The sequence below is a fragment of the Plasmodium berghei genome, assembly GCF_900002375.2.
Source record: "Plasmodium berghei ANKA genome assembly, chromosome: 4".
NCBI lineage: Eukaryota > Apicomplexa > Aconoidasida > Haemosporida > Plasmodiidae > Plasmodium > Plasmodium berghei.
Window position 1 is genome coordinate 438,015 of NC_036162.2, and position 23,409 is coordinate 461,423.

A 23,409-nucleotide genomic window follows, 5' to 3' on the forward strand; every position below is an offset into this window, starting at 1 on the left:
GTTCCCTTTTTTCATCGTTTTTTTTGGTGAACTAAATATGTCGAATAATTTTATAAATTATTTGTTTTATTAGTATTACATAATCCTGCTATGTATTATTTGTTTTATATATTTTTGCATATATATATTTGTATTTATGAATACAGCGCTTTTTATCGTATTTGTATATTTTTTAAAAACTATTAAACTTTAAATTTTTAGGAAGTTCTTACAATTAAAAAAATTCTATAAAGAATACACATATAGTGTGAATGCATATAAAACAATGGGGAAACTATATAATAAATAAAATAACATATGTTATATTTATGAAATAATAATGATATAGAATCGAATACTGTAAAAAAAATTATATACAAAATTTTATATTAAAAATGTGAAAAGCATTTATTACAAAAGATTTTACTTCAAGTATATAACTGCATTTTATTTTTAAAAGGATTTTAGATTAATTTTGCAAATAGGACAAGTCAATTTTTTATTAATCCATTCAATTATACATTCTTTATGATAATTATGTGTGCATGGCAAGAATATTAAGGGTTCATTATGTTTATAATTTTCATAACATATGGAACACAATTTTAAGTTATTGTTCTTATTTTTTTTTGTATCAAAAGGAACAACTAAAAAATCGATTTTCTCTTTAAGCACTGTAGAATGATATGCGTTTTGATTTATATTTTCATGTTGCACTCTTTCATTGTATAAAATATTATTGTTTACTCTTAAATTTGTATTTATATTCCCATTATCTTCATGATTTATTGTTAATACTTGTTCAACTATAATATTTCTACCTAAATAATTATGATGCATTCTATCTGTGTTGTTTGATATGTTATGGTTATTTGAGTTTCCGATTACATAATTTACTGCCCTAACATTATTATTTCCATTAAATACATAATTTGTTGTATTGTTATTTCTGTTGGTAGTTCCAATGTTATTTACAAGCGTTGTCCTGCTAACATTTATATTGTTTCTGTTAAAGGTAGTTCTTATGTTTCTATCATTGTTATAACCATTGACATAATTCTCTATATCATTTATGTTATTATTATTGGGTCTATTAGTAGTATTATTACTTGTGTAACCATTAATATTGTGTCTATTATGTGCTCTTTCTACTATTAATATATTATTGTTCATGTGAGGATCTATAATACCGAGTGGTTCGTAATTATTAGCTAAATTTCCCCAAGTGTTTCTATCTATATTACTAGTATTATTTACACGGTTCACATTATTTACATTATTTATGGTTGGAATGTTCATATTATTGATAGTGTTTGTATTTATGCTATTTGATTGCATATTATGTGTAATGGTGTTTGTTACTCTTCTTATAGGCCAAATATTATTTGAATTATTATCAAAATGGGAAAATAATGGATTTTCACAAATGTAAGGATATTTGTGTACTAAATTTGAGTATAGATAATTCACATCATTCACCCTTCTTCTTTCGTTAAAAGAATTATGATTATAAAAATTTGCAGAATGATTAAAATGATGTACATTTGAAGAATTTATAAAATTTCTATTTATATTTTCATTTGAAAATATATCTTCTCTATTTCTATCATTATTTATGTTTATGTTATTTTCATTATCATTACTAATAATATCGCTTCTATTACTTCTGTTATTGGTACCATTAATGTCATCATTACAAGCAATAGGGGAAGGGTTAATCTCCCTTGAAGAATTATTAATATTAGTTAAATTATTTTGACAATTTTGTAATGCATAATTAATTTTTTTATATATATTATATAGTTTTTTGTATATTTTATTTAATTTTTTGTTTAATACTTCAGCATCAATAGTTTCATTAGTATTTATATTAGAGATATTTTTCTTTGTTATATTATTTATATCTTTCATTATACAATCCATTGCCTTATTCACATATCTCCCTATATCATTGTTTATATTATTAATACAAATATCAGGTATATTTTTAATCTTATTTATACTTGTCTTTAAACAATTCATCATGGAATATATACTATTAACAATATTTTTATAATTGTCTTTATTTATGCCACGATATAAATTATTGTCAATAATATTACTTTTAATACTTGATGGCTCATCTGGATTATAAAAAATAGTAGAAAATGATTCTTTTATAAGAGATAAATAGTTATCAATTATGGTATCATTTCCGGGTGCAATGAACATAATTGTTTCTTTTTTTTCTATTTCATTTATATCTCTTGAACTTGTATTTTTATCGTTAGCAATTGTATTATTGTTTGATGAATCTAGAATTTGATTAGTACTTCCTTTATTACGACCCAATGATCTATTTATATTTTTCTTTAGTTCTTCAATATTTGAATTATAATTATAAATAATAGATAATTTATTATTCTCATCAATATCATTATTTAATAATTCATCTGAATTATTATTATACTCCTGGTTATGACTAAATATGCATTTTGATGCAGATTCAATGTCATTTTTTTTTTTTATACTAAAGTTATTGTTATTTTTTTTATCTTTTAGTGCAAATGCATCGAGGTTTATAACATTTTTTCTTCTATGCTCAAAATGTTCTTTATTTGGCTCTCTACCAGATTCTAACATATGTGCATATAAATGGTCATTCAAAATTGCTTTTTCCATTACATCTAAACATATATTACATGTTGTATATATGTCATCATCATTCAGTTTAGTATTATTATTCTCATGGTCATAGCTACAATCCATAGCATTATTTGAGTTTTTATCATTATTAGATGGATCATTTATACTGTCAACAGTATTGCCATTATTTTCATCATAAATAGGATTGCAAATGTTATTATTACTTTCTATTTCCATTTTTAAAGGAAGTAATTCAGCTTCGCTTTCTTCTAAATTTTGTGAATTTTTTCCCTCACAGTTTTCTGGAGAATATAATATATCCCTATGATTACAAATGGAATTTGAATTTATGTCTACACTATTTTCGTTTTTTCCTTCGCTTAATTCAGAAAACTCATTTTGAATTTCTTGCTTAATATTCGTTTGTTCAAATGAATAAATTTTATTTGAAACATCAACAGTTGAATTCGCTTCATTAATTATATTGTCGTTGATATGTTTATTTCTCAAAATTTCTGCATTTATTTCAGTTTCATTATCATCAGTGGATATTTCAATGTTTTCATTTAAATTTGCTTCCAAATAATTCATGATTTTTATTTTCTATATGTATTTATATTTATGCTTACATATATATATTTATTTATACATTACTCATAAAAAGAAATTCATTAATGAATTTCTTATATTTTTTATTCTTTATAGACATTTACAAAATATGTAGTCAAATAAAATTACATATACTTTTGGTACAAAAAATTTATTATTTCAAATATATTAAAAATTCATAATATGTGATAAAAAAATTAACTATATAAAGATTGCAATACTTTTATATCGCTTTATAGTGAACAAATTGGGTTATATCAGATAGTCATAATATAAATGTAGTAAATAGTGTATATATGCTTATAATATATAAATATTGTTATCTATTACCTTCAAAATTTTTTTTTATATTTTTATTCAAGGATTTTTGTAAAAATATTAAAAAAGGTATATAATTGTAAAATAAACAAATGTTGCATAAATATTCAAATACTTGTTCTAAATGCTTATTGTGTATTTTTCCACAATATGCATGTTACATATTCGTGATAGTATTTTTTTATTAACATATTTTTTACGATATTTTTATTTGGTTCATATTAAAAAAAATGTACATATAACTTAGGAATTACTAAAACATAAAAATGTTGGGATATTCTTCAAATTTTAAATATTGCATAGTTGCAAACAATGTAATATATAGATATATGTTGATCATAAACTTATTAGTTATTAAAAAAATTGTATTTAAAATTCATATTTTTTATTATGGTTCATGCATAAAAAAAAATTAAAAGGCTATTTTTTTATGGTTCGTTTTTCCTCGCACCTCAGCTTTGTGTTGTGGATATCTTTTTTATATATATTTACTAAAGATCATAATTTTATAATATTTGGAATTTAAATAATAAAACCGATAAGTTCTATGAGTTTTATGTTACGTTAATATATATGCTTTTCCAAATTTGTTATTATAAAAGCTTATTTGCCAATGGGAAATAACAACATTAATAAAGCATTTTCATATATATATATATATATAATAATTGTTAAATTAGCCACAAATAAGTGTTTCTATCTTTGTGGTTCCATTAAAATAATATTGTATTTTTACATTACAGCATAAACAACTTATATTTTAAAAATGTTTTTATATTTTTGTCCATTTTAATGAAACGAACAGATGCAAACAAACTTCTGTAAATTAATAAAATAAATTATATTTTTTTTTATTACAATTGAAACATTTTTTTACAAATATATATATGAAAAGGTATTTCACATGTAGAAGTTTTTTATAACAAAATAAATGCTTATTTTTAAAATAAAACATTGTTTATTAACTCACAAAAAATGAACAAATGTATCCTATGTTCATTATGTAAATGTTTTTACTATTTTTAAATATATATTTAGGGAAATAGATACCATAAACTTAATTTTTCATATTAAAAATTATATGTATATTTCATGGATATATATTTGAAAATATATTTACTATCAAAATAAAGAATAAGTAGAATCAAATATCATTGGTAAAACAAATGTACATTCATAATGATAAAGACAATATATTTTAAATTAAAATTAATTCTACCAATTTTTATTTTTAGCAATTAGATAGTTCATCCAAAAATTTCATTCCGTTTCGAATCATAAAATAATTTCACAGGGAAAGTAAAATTGTCCAATTTCGTTTTTTAAATTTAGGTGTTTCTAAAATATTTGTCTCTGTATAACAGTTGTATGTGTTTTAGTAACTATGTACTTAATTTACATTTAAAATTGGCTATTCGAAAAATATATATTACTTGAATAATAATTTTCTGAATATTTTGATTAATTTACAAAAAATATATTGCCTTAAAAATAACTTGTTCAAAGAAAATTAGATATAATCTACCGTATACACTACTATATAATTTTTTATCAATAGGAAATAAGCATTCAAAATATAGAACATTAATTTGCTTTCTTAATTTCATTATACCATTCATTTTGTATATTTACAAATATTTTTTACGAGAGTTTACATTTATAATAGGTGTTTATAATAAGATTATGGAATATGACAAAGTTTTTTCCAATGTCTTATTTTAATATTTAAGAATGATATTCCATATGAATATGATTTACATTTTTTAGACAAGCTTTAAGTTAAATATAGATTTTTCTAAAAAAATATGTAAAATTTGTAATATTATATTCCCTTATTTTATAGATATATTTACTAAAGGAAATTTATGAAATAATCGTAAGGATTATATTTAAAACGTTAGAATTAAAAATACTCCATAAAAGGAATGATCATAACCAAAGATATATACATTTATAGGTGTTAATTTTAATTTATTTTGTATTGTCTGTATGAAAAATTAATATTAAGATGCAAACCAAACAATGAATAATATGTAATCCAAATGCAATATGCTGGAATTAAACATAAATACAATATGAAACCAGTTATATAAAAGCATTATGATAAAAAATTGTTGAATAACAAAGTTTGATTAAATGTTCGATCATCATATTAAAAAATTATTCAAATAGTTTAATCATGAAATCGAAAAAAATAGAAAGAATATTTACACCATATTATTATATAAAGAGATGCCTTTATTTTCATTTTTATAATTATATTATTAATACTATAAGTTCATCTATATGGGTTCAATGAATTATGATAGACATTTTTAAAACATATGATATGCATTAAATATTTGTTTTTTGTATTATAATATTCATCATTTAAGGGCAAAAAACAAAGGGATAACTTGTATATTCCACAAACAAATATTATTAAACATGAAGTAAATGTATCGTTATTTTTAAATTATTTATTTAAAACAATATTAAATATTTTTAAAATTCAGAGTTGAAATAAAAGAATAATGATGTTATAATAATTCCTATAAATTTAGTTTTCTTACATTAGACGCTGAAACATTTCATACAAGTGAAAAATCATTAAATATTGATGCAAAGTTTTACATTCCTAAATTCATAAATATTAAGCAAATTAGCAATAAAAATTAATATCACGGAATGATCATTATTTTCATCATATAATTCAAAATACTATATATAAAAATTTGTTAAAGAAACAACCTTTATATAGTTTTCTTAATTTTCTGAGTATATCAATTTCTAAAACCATAAACTGCTTCCAGGTCATAACATTCGTGTATCTCGCTATATTTTGCATTCGTTATATATAATATATATTATAATAGAAAAATGTGTGTTCAAAAAATAAAACAGGAATTTGGGATATAAAACTTATTTCATAAAAATAAATTAAAAATAATATAAAATTTATATTATAAATAGATAAAAAACATATAAGTTATATATTAATATAAATATGCAAAAATATAATAATATTATAAGTTAAAAATAATAATATATTATTTAAATTAATATAAAACAAAATTATAATAATAAATAAAAATAATATAATTAAATAAAATATAGACAATTAAAAATAATATATAATTAAATATTAATTACAATTAAAAATAAAAGTAATATAATTAAATCAAATATAGACAATTAAATATTAATTACAATTAAAAATAATATATAATTAAATATTAATTACAATTAAAAATAAAAGTAATATAATTAAATCAAATATAGACAATTAAATATTAATTACAATTAAAAATATATATGATTAAATATTAATTATGATAATATAAAAAACCAAAATAGGTTATTTAATATAAATAAAATTAATTAAATAATTAATTGGTAAATAATAATTTAATTATAATAAATAAATTAAAAAATATAATATATTAATGGATTTAAGTTGTTTATATTAATTAAATTATGTTATTATTTAATATTTATAATGATTTATTATTTAAATTATAAATATTAATTAATTTAAATAATATCTATAAAATTTATTAATTTATTTAATATATATTTTATTAATATTAATTAATTATTTATTATATAATATAATTTTATTAATTTATTAAATATTTATTTATTTTATATATAATTTTTTATTAATAACTTGAATTAATTATTTATTATATATTTTATTAATATTAATTATTATATTATTTATTAATATTAATTATTATATTATTTAATAATTTAATTATTTATATAAATTATATATTATTTATTATATTTTAATATATTGACTAAAATTAAAATAATAATATAATATATTTAATAAAATAAATTTATATTTTAATACTTATGTAAAAACAATATTAATAATTAAATTATATTTTATCATGTATAATATATTAATTATTATATATATAATTTAATTTTAATATTTTTAATTAATTATTATTAATATAATATTATATTAATTTACAATTATATTTATTTAACATTAATATTAAATTGAAATTATTATATTAATATTATTAATTTTTATAAATATTATTACTATATTTTATAATATTAAATTAACTTATTATATTTATGATATTATTTTTTATAAATATTGTTTATAATTAATAATTTTATTAGAAATTATATTTGCGTTATTAATATATAATAAAATATATTATAATTTGAATAATTTATCAAGATTAAATAAAATTCCTGAAAAAATATATGTACTTGTTATAATATTTTAATTTAATGACTAAAGAATTTTGAGCAATTTTATCTTATATATTCCTGAAGAAATTATATTAATGAAGGCAAATAACAAATCCATATAATTTATGTTACATTTTTGAATATATATTACAATATGTATTAAATTTCACACCAAATTTTGTTAGTAATTTTATTTTACAATGTATTGTTATTCATAAATACCAAATAGGTATTTTAACATTCCGTCAAAAATTTATATGCTAGTTTATAAAACATTCCAAATGCCCATAATTATGCATTCGTGTTAAATGCTTATATAAGGTATTTAACATTACAATATTTTGAAGCATATTAGGATACTGAACTTTAAAATAGTAAAATCAATATAATTTTTCGTAATTGTCTTTCATTTATGTTCATTGTGCAGACCATTTTATTATTCTTATAAACAATATTTAACGAATGTTATTTATATGTAATGATACAATTTGTCGTGATGGTTATAGAATAGTCCACAAAAACTTAATAGTTTATTGTATGGTTATATGTAAAACGAATCCAAAGAATTATTATACTTCAATTTCTTTAAATTTATGATTAACCATCTTTGGTATATTATAATTTTATGTAGCATTAAGATTATCAAATTTATAGTATGAATTTGCAAAATCATCATATTCACATGAAATATAACTCGAGAAATAGACGAACACATTTTTTGCTTTTTAAATAATTATATTACTATTATATACATTTTGTTATTTTGTGGTAAAACATATTTTATTATCTACATTCCTTTTAAATTAAAACATTCATAAAAAACAAATAACCTACAAAAAGACAATTTCGTGATATCCCATAGTTTAATTTTTAATGCACCAACTAATAATTTATGTATATAATTCTAATGTATAACTAATAATTTCATGTGAAATATAAAATGAAAAAGAATAAAATATAATTCATAGCATTAAAGGAGCAACTATATTCATGTAAGTCCTACAATAAAAACATAATTAAGGGTAATAAATAAAATGCATTTTTCATGGCCATTTTATGTTTTTTTACATCTTTTATAATTATTCCCCTATTCAATACTATTTTGGTAATATAGTTATTTTTATTAACTGTATTATTACAAGATTTACTAGTTACACATAATTGTATTATTCAAGATATATTATTTTTATTCCTAATTACACTATAAAAACAATGAATTTAAAAATCCGTGGTGAAATTATTAGCATTACCGCAATAGAAATTAAATGTATCTATATTTCCTATAATAATAAATGTGTATCATATCTGTAAACTTATACACCTATTGATATTTTTTTCATTATCTTAATGTTATAATTTTTATTATGCGAATTTGTAATCAGTGAATATAACAAAGAAGACACTAAACTATAAAACATCGATTTTTTTTTCCATAAACAAGACAAATTATAACCCTTCAAATAATGGATTAATATTTTTGCAAACATGTTAAGAGTCAATATGTAATATAAAGACATCTTTAATATCAGTTTTTGGTTTTCAATTATTGAAATTTGTTTGCCATAGTTTTCTTTACGAATTTATCAAATAATATCATTGTTTTTCATCTAAATTTCTTAATATAGGAAAATATGTAAAATTATAAATAAAATTTCATAACAAAAAAAATAAAAGCGTTTTACAAGTTTAAAACAAGCATGTAGAGATAATTATAGATATGCATATCTTGTGTAATAATTTGCTCGATTTTTAATATAGACAATTCATCAAATATTATATTTTTCATATATTTGTATAGAATGAAATTACAAACACTATTTTTGCTTTTACAAAACAAAATGTATAATGTGTAAATATATAAGCAAAATGAATAATTAAAATTATCGTTGTAGCGTCTTTAGTGTTTCTAAAGTATACATGTTTTTTATTTATGTTATTGAATCCATATATTTTAAATGAAAGAAATTAAGTCCAAATTAATAAATATGAGAAATGTGCATTGTAGCTTTAAAGAAATTTATGATATATAGGTTTTATAAAAAGCAGGAACTAAATAATCTTTTAACATTTCAAATAAAATTTTAATGGGATAGTATTAATTTTTCTTTGAGTTATTGATGATACTAAAACTTTAATTACTTTTATTATTCTTAGAATTTTTATTATATAAAAAACATTATTAACAATGGAATATGTGAATTATGAACTGTAAATGGAATTTATCTCAGGAAATTATAACATTCTCATAAATATAAATAATATATTTTATTTTTGTGAATAAGTTATTTTTTTTTAAATAAAATACGTTCAATAAGTTATCATTTGAAGTACCCATTTTATAATTTCCTCTTTCTATTATTAGCTAACTATGACATGCCTGAAATAAAATAGACAAAGTATAAGCTTATATTCATTTAAAGTTTAATACACTAAAGTGTCATTAAATTTGTTATTAGTTAAAACTAAATTATAATAGTTGAATAAATACAACTAAAATTTAAATATATTTTTTGTCAATAATGTGTATCTTTAAAGGGTGCAAAGAATAATTTTTTTATAATTAAATAAAAAATTATTGTATATAAGGTTTGAAAAATTCTATATATAGGTGTAAAACATGATTTTTTGACAAAAGTAATATTATATAAAATGTTTAATATTTCATAGAAACCGTATTTTTCATCTATCATTATACAAATGTAAATATTAATTAAAAATGAACATATATCATTCTTCATGTTATCATCACATATAAAATAAGTTTAACAAAAATATGTCTAGTACGTTACTGATTGTTTTTGGTTACTTTAAACAATCCTTTTTACATTATATATATTAAATATTTAATACATACTCTGAAATAAATGTTTTGATTCCTAGATGAGTAAAGATACAATGCCAGGGAAAATATAATTAAAATATATGTATATGGATAAAATGATGTTATATATGGTAAAATATAATTATAGAATTATATAAAACTAAATGAATTATTAAAAATATATTCAATGAAATGATGAAAAATCATTTGATTGCGTAACTATCGAGTACAATAGTATAAACTTTTATATATAAAAAATGTAGACTGCATGTTATGACATTGTTATATTTGTATTGTAATTTTAATTATAAATTTAAGTATATGTATATAATATTGATACTATATGTTATAAGGGAAAAAGTGCTTTGGATCATACGTTTAATGATAAATTTATATGTATTATCTTTATATACAATTGCACAATTTATACATTATTGTATTCATTTATATATCTTGAATATAGTAATAATTCTAATTATTATTATATTAAATTCGTTTAATAGATTTATATAAAGTTGTACTGAAAATACATTTTGAATTAATAATATTGAGAACTGATTCCGCTTTTTTGTCCAAATTTATAAACAATTTTTTTATTTAATATTGCCACCAAGTGTCATATATTGAGTTTTTTAAAGTTACATATTTATATAATTTAAAATGAAATATATATATATATGTATTTTTTGTATGCTTCGTATTAGATGATAAATTAGTAAAATATCATAATATATTTTAGTATATCTTTTAGTCTGATTGACATACATATTTATATTTACATTTCTTGAATATATAAAAGAAAATTATATTTTTAATATATATTTTGGTATGATTTATTTGTGTAAATATTTTTTCTTTTAAATGTGTTAAAGGTAATAACTGAATAAATTTATTCTGCAACTTTCTTAATAAAATACTTGAAGTGCACCCTTTTGAGTATTTTGATATTGTTAAAAAAAATTAATAAAATATTTAAATAATATAGCTATGACAAATATATTTAAGATTAACTATCATTTTTATTTTTTTGAATACTAAAAAAATATAAAAAATGATACAATGATAAAAATATTTGAAATATTTTTTAGTAATATTCGAAATTGTTTTTCTTTATAACTTTTTAGGGGTATAGTATATTATTTAAAAGGTACAAAATTATAATAAAAGAAACAATTGACAATAATTATTAGAAAAAAATCATTTACTATTTGTTAATTAAAGAAAAATAACATTTAAGGATACTTTTTGGTATTTAAATACTTCACAAAGTTATAACTATAAAATATTATATATATATGCAATACCAATATTTTGTTGTGTCTAAAAAACTTCCATGTAGATATATGTATGCACATATCGTTTAGTGTAAAGTTCATTATATTCCATAATGTATTATCTATTAAAAAATACATTAAACTTTGATAGCTTTAAGAATATAAAACTCGATTTAATTAACAAAATCGAAACATCTGATATTTCAAATTCACATGAAGAAAATGAAGTATTTAATTTTTTAAAAGATAAAGAAATGTCTGCTGAAGAATTAAATTTCAGTAAACAAAGAAATTTAAAAAATACACTTTCAATGGAAAAAAAACTAAAGCATATCAATAGTTTGAAGAAGTATTTAAATGATATAACAAATATAAGATATAATGAAAAATCAAGCTCATATAAAAGCAAAAAGAAAGCTCTCAGTGAAGGGAATTTAAACGTATATTCAATATTAGAAGATTTCTATAATTATGAAAACAAAACAACTCAAATATTAAAGAACGAAAAAAATATGAAAACTGTAATATTGCATGATATATTTTATGAAACTTTGCATAAAAAGATAGAGAAAAATGGATTTATAAAAAAACAATTTATTAAAAACTTCTTATTGAAATACGTTTCGAAAAAATATAAAAACAACACTATGAAATGTATTTTAATAACAAATAAAATCGTAATAAATGGTAAATTAAATATCTATATTCAGTGTTTTGACAAATTCATTATTGGGAAAGATAACAACAATAAAAATACAATGATTTATTTAGAAAAAAATATCTACAAAATGTTAATAAAAAAGAAGTTAAATTTTGTAAAAAATAATAGAAAATTGAAAAATTGTCTAAAGTTGCTTCTTGAAAGAAATAACATTAGAACTAATAAAGTTAGATACGCTATGAAAGAAATATATTTAAAAAAAAAATTATGCTTAAAAAATATTAATTATATTTTCAATAAATATGAAAAATATTTGAGTAATAGTACAAACAATCATGGAAATATTGATATGATGAGGGAAGCCAATATAACACTCCCCCTTATGGATAAACAGGTACTTTTTATTAATAATTTTTATCTATGTATGCATATGCAGAAAATAGAAATTTGAATTCACTATTTTTCATTTTTTGCAGGGATTACATGCGTACAACCAAAATGAATTTAGCAACATGCATAAGCTTGAAGTAACACACATTTATGGAAATGGAAATAATTTAAAAGCTCGAAATTCTACTAACGCAATAAATGTAGATATGAATAGTAATAAAAATGAAAAACACATTAGTAGAATTAGTTTGTTTAAAAAGAGTAATGAAGTTTTTGAAATAAATAACTTAAAAGATAGTATAAATAAAAATGTGTTTAATCAAAAAAATATAAATTTGAGCATAATAAGAAGAATGAGCACTAATAATCATCGGATAAATAAAAACCATGTAAAAAAAAATAAAGATAAAAATTTTCATTTTCTTAGTAACAATATAAACTTTTATGAAACCTTAATTAAACGGTCAAAATGCAAAGAAAACTATTTTGTAAAAGATAACACCTTTTCTGATAAAAATATAATTCAAAATAGAGAAATTAACGAGATAAAGGAAAAAATTAAAACAACTTTAATAGGTTTAAACAATATAAAAAAAAAAAACTATAAATTAAAGTTTTGTCTTGAAAAAGAAATAATTGATAATACAATCCATCATAATGAATTAAAAAGAAGTATAACTTCTCTCTTCAATGAAAATACGTTACAAAATAAAAATGGAAAAACTGTAAAACACCCTAAAAATAAAAAAAAGTCAACAAATACAAGTAATAGTAGACAAAAATATATAGAAATGGGTGTAAAAGGAAATGGAGAATATACAAGTAATGAAAGCAATCAAATTGTTAACATAAATTTGAAAACAAATGTAGATTGTATATATAATAAAATAAAAAATGAAAATACAAATTGGAAAAAATATATAGAAAACAAAACAGATGAACAGGAAATATTTTTTAACAATTTCAATGCTGATGAATTTTTGGAAAGAAAATGTACACAATTAGAAAGAGAGGAATATTTAAAAGATACAAACAATAAGATAAATAAAAAAAAATATATACTCAATAAAAACGAATTAAATGAAAATAATTTAATCAATAAAAGAAACATTAATACTTGTAAGTTAGTTTGTGAACAAAAAAGTGATATGATAAAAGATGATGAAAGAAAATTATATAATAAAATTGAAGTAAAGCCAGATAATAATTTTATAAATAAATTAAAAAACAAAGACAAAAAAGAAGTTATAGATAATGTTGAAAATTATGAAAAAGGAATTACACATGATAATATGGAAAATGATGAAAATGAATATCCAAGTTCTGAATATAAAGGGGAAGACATATTAATAAATAATATAAAAAATAATAATGATACACTGATTAGTGATAAAAAAAATATGACACAAAATACGATTAATTGTAATAATTTTACAAAAAGCTTTACTTCTTTAAAAAATATGTTGCCAAGTTCATACAAAACCACAAAAGAAGAGTTTGATATAAAAAATGTAAGATATATCAAAAAAATAATAAATTGTGAAATATATATAAATAGTAAATTTGAAAAAATAAATGAAAGGAATAAAAATGCAATAAATATAATTGAAAAATATTTAAATAACAGAAATAGAAAAACACATATAGACTTCACAAAACAAAAAGAAGGGAACACGTGTTTTAAAACTAATTATATATTTGAAAATACAAAGAATGAAAAAAAAGTTAAATTATTACCAAATTTATATGATCATTATGCATGCTTATTATTGAACTTAAAAAATTCAAAAGTTATATGAGAATGTTTACTAATATTTTTGGTTACTAACAGTATTTGGTAAATTTGTTATAAAATTATATGTAATGCATATTTTGTACTTATTAAAATTATTTGCTTTTTCGAATGAATAAAATTAAACATATTTTTCGCTATTAGTATTTATTTTTTGAATATTATAAACTTTGTTAAGTTTTTTTCGAATTAACACTTAAACATATGAATGTTTGCTTAACTCATATAATTTGAAAACAATTTTTGTTTACTCGACTCATTAAACATATTATGGGGAACATATTTGTGGGCTTATCCCCATAAGCCACATATATACTCTACTATATACTAAAAAATAAGTATAATAATTTACATATATAAAATTAATTAAAAATAGGGATCGAAAATTAAAAAAATTATATAAATTCGTTTAAATAAATATATATATATATATATATATATATGCATTTTTTCTTACCCTTTTCCCATGAAAATTTTACATTTCATACTCTTAAGATATATTCTCAATAGTTAAGTAAATAAGACATATTTTTGTGATTTAAGGGGAAATGGACATCATAAAAAAATATATAGACAATTATTTGAATATTAGTTCTTTTATATGCATGTTTGAAATAAAACAAAAGAATGGACAATTATTTTTGAAAAAAATTATATTCTTGAAATAAAAATATCAATATTTTAATTATATGTGGGGTTGTCTTATTTTTTAAAGAAGAGACGTTACCCTTATTGTATATATTTGACGTTTTATTTTTTAAAAGGTTTATTTTAATAAAAATATAAAAAACTATGTAAATATATGTATGTATGTTTCATATAGTTTATTGAAAATTTATTTACTCAAAGTTTGATATTTCTTTAAGATAGAAATAAAAAATATGTAAACAATATATGTGTGATCGTTAATTTTGTTATAATTTTATTTATAATAATTGCTACAATTTTTTTTAGAATTTTATGTTTTGGTTCAGGAGGATATTGTTTAATTTCACTTATTATTTTTTTTTCGCAACCATATTACTATATTTCATGGAATGTTTATATTACCGAAAAAATATATACCACACATACATATCGCATAGTTAGTATCTTCTAATTCCATTATATATTTAGAATTAAAATAAAAATAAAATGTATAATTTTCAATATAAAAATTAATTTTCATATATATTTTTTTTGTAAAAAATGTAATAATAAAGAAAGTATGAACATTATAAAATACATTTCAACGAAAAGACGTAAACATTTACATTGTGTATATATTTGCATCTTGATTTTTTTTACTAATTTTAATTGTCCGTAGAATAATAGTTAATACCGTGTTTTATTTTTTACTTTTAAAAAGTCAATAAAATATAAATTTCAATTTTTATGGTTTAGTATCTTAATTTTGTTATATTTTATTTTTCACTTCATTTTTGGTTCGATAAAATAGTGTTATGCCGTGATTAAATATTGAGAATAACGCATGCTTTCACTTAAAAAAACTAAATGGCAAAACAATAGAATTATGAAAAAATGGATAGTTATTATATTTTCCAAAATGTGAAAAAATCTCCAAATTCTTATAATGAAAAATATGACAAAATTAAAAATATTAACGATGTTAATACTCTAGAAAATATAAATATAGGGGAGACATGTATTAACCCAAAATATAATTATTTACCTGAATTGGATATATTTGATAATAGTAATACTCAAAAAAAACATTCAACACACTTTCTTAATAATATAAAAAATAAAAATAAATTGACAAAGGAATCAAACCAATTTACACATTGTTCATATAATACAAATTCTTCTATCACATATGACACTAATTTGTATGGTAACAATTTTATTCTAAATAATCGTTGTTCCTATATAAAAGCAAAATATTTCAAAGGAAATAATTATAATATTAATAACATTGCAGAAGAAAAACAAGAAAAAAAAGCAAATACAATTATGCTTAATTTAGACAAATTTAATAATAAACATAAAATAAAAAACGATAATGATACTAAACAAATAGACACATGTATCATGATAAAAAAAAATTATACAAGTAATTCTTTAAAAATAAATAAAGATATGAAAAGTGAGGTTTTAGAAAAATGTACTAGTTACACACAGCCTAATATTTTATCTAACTGTAAATTTGATAATAAAAGTGATATTATTAAAATGGATAAATATAAAAATAATTTGATAAATGTATATGATAATGAAAATAGTGAATCTAACTTTGAAACTAACAAATTTTATGATGATGAAATGCAAAGTTTGGAAGAAAATAGTAATTGTCTATCAGTTTGTTTACTAAAAGATAATGAAGAAATAAACGAAGAGGAAAACATATATTTAAGAAATAGTATGTCTCGATTAATAAAAAAATATGTTTTAATAAATACAAAAAAAGAGTTATCAAGTTATGAAATAGAAAATAATATATTTATAAAATTTATTATGTCTGAAATAAATATAAACATAAAGGTGTATAAACTATTTATAATTTTGATAGTATTCATATTATTATCATTATCTAAAAATATCCAAAGCTATGCAGTTGTTACTAGGAAATGCTATAATATATATGAAAGTCCATTTAAATCTACAAAAAGATTATTAAAATATATGATTATTGTTTTAAAAATTTTATATAAATGTATTTTACCAATTTTTTCATATATATTATCATATATATTTGGTGCTATTATAAAAATATTTATTATTTTAAATATTCCTATATGTATTTTCATATTATATTGGAAATTTATTCTAAAAAATGAAGGATCAAATATAAAATTTTATTTTCAAATATGTTTTAAAATATATATGTATATTATTATGCAGGTTGCACACATTTTTAAAAATTATACACAAACAAAATTATTGACTGATTTATTGTCCTTATCATACAAAATTTATCAGCTTATTTTTATTTACATTTGTAGATTTTTTATAAAATTTTATAATGACATCCTTTAGCCTTTTATTCAGCATAAACGATAGGGCCGATTATCCAAGATACAACACATTGTATACATATACTTGAATTTGTGTTTATGTGAATATATATGTTTTTAGTATTTTTTCCACTATAAACCTTAGAATGTTTATATACTCCTTCCGTATGTAATAAGATTATGACTAAATAATAGTATGTACTATTCATACAATAATGGGCTGGTATTATTTTTCTACTTAATTGATTTAATCTATATAATTATTTTCGAAGTGTTTTATTATTTAGTATAAAATGTATAGTTTTTCTTTTTGCTTTCTTTCTTCATATATGTTTCTTATATTATATGTTCTTACAAATTATTGCATAATATAATATATGTCACGTTTTAAACATTATAATGTATCACATTTTAATTCGCCAAAATATCAAAAAGGAAAAAAATATTATTCTTAATTGTGCACACAATATACTCTATTATTTTGTAATGTTTATTTTTATATCTTTGCATAATTTTGTATCTTTAATTAAGGATAAAAAATAATATAGGTAATAAATTTAAAAAAAGAAACTCTATATGTATCATATTATATATAATGATGTATTTTGTAAGCTAGCGTATTTGATTTTTTAATTATTTTTTTTTTTTACAATTTTAAACTATGTAAAAATATAAAACTTGTTAAAAAATTTCAAAAATTAAAAAGCACAACATGGATATTCGATCGAATATTGTAAACTCCATGATATTGTCATTAAAAGCCTGCAAAGATAAAAATAAATGTAATTTTTTTTCGTTCTTCCATTTTTTTTAATTTGTTATATATTTCTCCTGCTTATATTTACACACCTATACTTTCAATTATTATATATAAAAAAAAATTATTTTTTTATTCGATTTCGTTCGTAGATATATTGCTACTAAATGAATTGCTCTCACTTTTTCCATCACATGCTGAAAAAAGTTTAAGATTATGCTTAAAATCAAAAATAAAAAAGTATACACTAATAAAAGGAAAATACCAAAATAGAGAATATTATTCATACCAACATTCCGTAAAAATAAATAGGGAAAGATATTCTAAAAAAACTGACTCTTGTTTTAGTGATGGAGCTTATAATATTATTAGAAAAAAAACAACAAAAAATTTAAGCAAACTCAAAAAGAAAAAGACACGAATAAATTTTTTCATAGTTTCAGGAAATAACAAAAAATATATAGTATTAAAAAACTCCTGTTCATGTTTTTATTTTAAAGAAAAAGTATTATGTGATAGTCGTGATGTATTATGCAAACATATTTTATCTGTCATTTTAGCAGAATCCTTTAATAATTACACACATTTTTTTTTAGACTCTTCTATATTTTTTGAATATTACCTTAAAATGGTGAACACTGAGAAAATATAACAAAAAACATTAGCAAATATATAATATATTATTTAGTTATATAAACGAGTAATAAAGAAATGTGAACTTAAGTTTGAATAAAAAAGTGTAGAAAAAATTATAAAATTGTAGTATTTGGCTTAAAGGGAGATTTAAACCCACCATTTTGTTTATTTTATGTATACATACTTTTTGGGTTGAAACTTTTTAAATTAGCGATAAAACCGCAAAGCGATTACTAGCATGCGCTATATCAAATTTAATTAAATTTTAAATATAAACAGTTTATTAAAAAAAAGGGAATGAAAAACATATACGCACATATATATATATATATGAGAATACGCATGTATGATATGCAAATTATGAAAAAAAGGAATACCCATTTAGTTTGAAATAACGAAAAAGGTACTAATATTTTTTGAGTAATTACACATATATATACGTATGTGGACTTTATTAAATCATTTTCTTATAAATGAATATTTAAGTTTAGTATAAAAAAAAGCAATAAATAAACCTTGTTATTTATTAAAAATATATTATCATATTAATCTAAAAAAAAAAATATAAATACCCATAGAAACAAATAATATGGGTTATAAATGAATTAAGGGTAATTCGTATTCTGGATGTGATTTAAGCATGTATTAAAATTTTTGAAAAAAATATCCTAAATATATGTTTAAAGGGTACGCTATATATAAATTTAAGTACCACCTTTTTCAATTTACCATACCATTATCAACAAGTTTACTTATGTACGTGACTAAGACTTTTAACTCTTGGGGGATAAACATGAGAACCATCTATACGATTACACATGTGTTCTTCAAGGTCTTTTCTTAAATGATTTCTAACATTTTCGTCTGTTATTGTGGTATACCATATTTCTATTCTTATATAACCATAGCGGGTGGTACTTAATTTATCCACTAACCTAATTCCTGTTATTAAGTCATAATGTTTTAAACTACAACCAATAATTGCAAGAACAAGATTATTCCAAAATTCATCTATTTGACTATATGGAAAATCTTTTGGTAATATCTTATATTCAAAATGTCCCCCTCCAGCATTGGCTGGATCTTCCCACATTGGTTGAATATTATCTCTAAAAATCATAAGAGCATCCACAATACGAAATATTCCATCATCTGAGAATCTGGTCATACTTCTTTGTGCAAGTAAATCACTTGGCTGTGGTAATCTATTCCATAATTGCCAAAATTTTTGAACGCTATTAAATTTTGCTAATGGTCTTGTATAATCCTTATAATTATTACTTTGTTTAATTTTATTATCAGAAACTTGTTCCCATATTACCCAATTATATTGTAACAATAAGGGATTTGATAAATCAATCTTCGTTGCTTCAATTTTTTCATTTAAATCAAATGCATCTTTGCTACTCTTATTAAAAGTTAGGTACTTCATTTTATTTAAACTTATATTTTTCTTTATTTTTTTATATTACACAATTTTTAGGAAATATTAATAGGTATAATATAAATATTATATTATATTCGCTAATTAGGGTTTATATTTTTGTATTTGGAAGAAACAATAAAGGCAAAAAATAATATACCTCACATAAATATAAATAAATTAGTACCTTTTTTTCGTTTTGTTAATCTCTATATAATTGAAAATATGCATACAGTCATATATCATTACTATATATAAATAAATTATATAATCTGTAGAATAAATATAAAATATTTTTCTTGAATAATTGCTATTAAAAATTTGTCAAATTCTTACATTTTGGCAATCTTAATTTTTCCTCTATATCAATTAAAATAAAAATTTTCAATGTGAAAAATTATTTATGATGATTTTCGTTTATACATTATCACTTTAATGCTATTAAGGTAAAACATTACAATTTGTTATGCGCTTAAATTATTTTTTTATGGGTAAATATAAAGGCATGCATAACAAAATTCAGTTAATGCCCTGATGAATATATATATTATCACCCAATTATAATGCAAAAAAAATACATATATAATGTTTTTTATGGGGAAAATATTGCAAAAAAACTGTCAAAATATAAGAATTATTTTATAGAGAAATAAAAATGGAAAGTACGATAAATTTTAATTTTATATACAAAAAATAATAATTTCTTTGTTTATGTTATCCATTAATTTATAGATAAAGTAAACACTTGTTTATATATAGTATGCATATTTCGTGAAAAAATTAGCATGTATCAGCGATATACTTTGTATTTTTTTTTATGTATAAAAACCTAATACACTAAAGTTATATATGGAATGGGGTCCATCAATATATACATAAAATTTTGTAATAATGAATATAATCGTACTATGAAAACTAAATTTGATAGAAAAAGTCAATATTATGGAAACAACAATGTAATAAATATGCAAATAAGAATATTTTTATTTTTAAATTTAAATAAAAGCAAAATATACACTTATTCATTTCCCTGTGTAATACATATATAGCAAATACAATAAATATGTATATTTTTTTAAAGGATTTAATTATTTATACTATATATTTTTGAATATATACATGATACAATTGAATTAATGTCCTATATATTAATGTTATTTACATTTTTCCTACATTTTCATATCGTAGTGCATATATGTAAAAATATCAAAATATAGCTCTAAAAAATGTATCCAATAATTCATAAATACATTCATTCAAAACATGTATGTATTTTTTTTTTAATTTAATTTAAAGGGGAAAAGATTACTTAAAAAATTGAGATAATGCTTATATTTTATATTAAAAATATTATATTTAATTATAAAGACCCAAATAAACAACTTGTTTTTTTAAAGGTTATTTCATTTGTTTAATACATTTATCAAAAAAGATGATAACGTTTAATCATATAATTAATTTCCTATTTCAAATAAAGAATGATAACTACATATAAATATATTTAGTATGTGAGTATATATCAAATTAAGGAAAAATATTATTATATTGCTCATTTCTCTTCCAAATATTATATATATTATATTTTTATAAACTTTTATGTGAAAATATGTGTATTTTTTCTTAAATTTGAATAGGTTTAATAATTATAGACACTGTATGTTCAATGAATTTATTATTTTTAATGCCCAAATACGTTAAATTGGACTAGCAAACACCATATTTTTCTCCTCCTCGTAAACATGACAATGTGCAGCTTTTATTATAAATAATAGCTGTTTTATTATTACCTATTATCTCTACATTAGTATAGTATGCTCACATCAAAGGAAGTTATCAATGTTATATGTATAGACACTTGATTTTTTACTGTTTATGGAAAAACTATGTTTATTGAAAATTATTATTTCATAAACAATTTTTTCATATAATGAAATATATAGAAAAGGGACACATTGGGCAAAAAATATGTTTATGCTAGTGTGCTATTAAATTTATACGAAAATGTTTTACCAAGGAAAATAATCCAGAAAGTTATACTTATAATAAAAAAAGTATTTAATGTATTTCACCATTCCATTATAAATATATATACCACTTCCTCAAAATGAATAGGAAAGGAGAATATTAATAATATTTATTTTATACACTATTGTCTATTATTGTGACATTTGCGCATAAATAAAAATGACAATGTAGAATACATTTAAAAATGTTGCCATTAGGACATTTCCAATTGAATTATATAAGACAAATATATTAGTGTATTATATTATTAATTTGGTACTTAATATTAAGGACATAATTCAACTATATTTTTTTTTATAACATTTGAAAACATACACACTTTTTTAAAGTAATTATATTTCCCTTAAATTAAATAACTATAATACTCACTGTTATAGCTTAAAAAAAAAAATAATAAAATAATAACTGCTAAATAGCTAATAATATTTTATATTCATAATTTAGCTAATCTGCTATGTAAAATAAGCTTTATATGTAAATAAAATTATTTTATATTTTTTTTTGTAAAGGATAAAGTAGCTAGCCGTGATTTAATAGCTGTATACCATAAAACATTTACTAATACAAAAAACAATTTTCATTTTAGCTTGGCAATGAAAATAATATTATGAAATTATATTTTACGATATGAAAATTATGAATACGTAAGAAATAATTTACAAAATTTTAGCTATATAGTTATGTAGCTATTTAGCTACCTGACTATTTAACTAAAAAACTTATATTAGCCATAATATAAATTATGTATTTAATTTTATTTATTTCCCTATATATAATTTATTGTTTGTATTTTATTTATATATTTTTAATTAAATTTTTTATTTAATTTAATTTTATTGTGTAAAGTTTATAAAACTGTTGTATTCTTTAAATTTCCGTTGTTCTACATATTTATAAATTTGCTATATATAATGACAACCATATATTTATGTTTTATCAGTTTTTTAA

The 23,409-nt window shown here is 19.5% G+C and overlaps 5 protein-coding genes across 5 annotated transcripts; 3 read left to right on the plus strand and 2 right to left on the minus strand.

The window, feature by feature from the left end:
- Positions 1 to 432: 432 nt before the first annotated feature.
- PBANKA_0412400 (RING finger protein RNF1, putative) lies at positions 433 to 3,195 on the minus strand (the record flags this gene model as incomplete). The annotated part of the gene is made up of 1 exon (XM_034568166.1): positions 433 to 3,195. The coding sequence occupies one exon, from the start codon at positions 3,193 to 3,195 to the stop codon at positions 433 to 435; it is 2,763 nt and encodes a 920-aa protein (XP_034420183.1).
- Positions 3,196 to 11,936: 8,741 nt separating this feature from the next.
- On the plus strand, positions 11,937 to 14,673 carry PBANKA_0412500 (conserved Plasmodium protein, unknown function; the record flags this gene model as incomplete). The annotated part of the gene is made up of 2 exons (XM_034568167.1): positions 11,937 to 12,878; positions 12,961 to 14,673. The coding sequence occupies 2 exons, from the start codon at positions 11,937 to 11,939 to the stop codon at positions 14,671 to 14,673; spliced, it is 2,655 nt and encodes an 884-aa protein (XP_034420184.1).
- A 1,514-nt stretch (positions 14,674 to 16,187) lies between these two features.
- Positions 16,188 to 17,642, plus strand: PBANKA_0412600 (conserved Plasmodium protein, unknown function; the record flags this gene model as incomplete). The annotated part of the gene is made up of 1 exon (XM_034568168.1): positions 16,188 to 17,642. One exon carries the CDS (start codon positions 16,188 to 16,190, stop codon positions 17,640 to 17,642), a length of 1,455 nt encoding a protein of 484 aa, XP_034420185.1.
- A 690-nt stretch (positions 17,643 to 18,332) lies between these two features.
- PBANKA_0412700 (zinc finger protein, putative) lies at positions 18,333 to 19,029 on the plus strand (the record flags this gene model as incomplete). Its single annotated transcript, XM_034568169.1, has 2 exons — positions 18,333 to 18,402; positions 18,530 to 19,029. The coding sequence occupies 2 exons, from the start codon at positions 18,333 to 18,335 to the stop codon at positions 19,027 to 19,029; spliced, it is 570 nt and encodes a 189-aa protein (XP_034420186.1).
- Positions 19,030 to 19,761: 732 nt separating this feature from the next.
- PBANKA_0412800 (eukaryotic translation initiation factor 4E, putative) lies at positions 19,762 to 20,445 on the minus strand (the record flags this gene model as incomplete). Its single annotated transcript, XM_034568170.1, has 1 exon — positions 19,762 to 20,445. One exon carries the CDS (start codon positions 20,443 to 20,445, stop codon positions 19,762 to 19,764), a length of 684 nt encoding a protein of 227 aa, XP_034420187.1.
- Between the last annotated feature and the right edge of the window lie 2,964 nt (positions 20,446 to 23,409).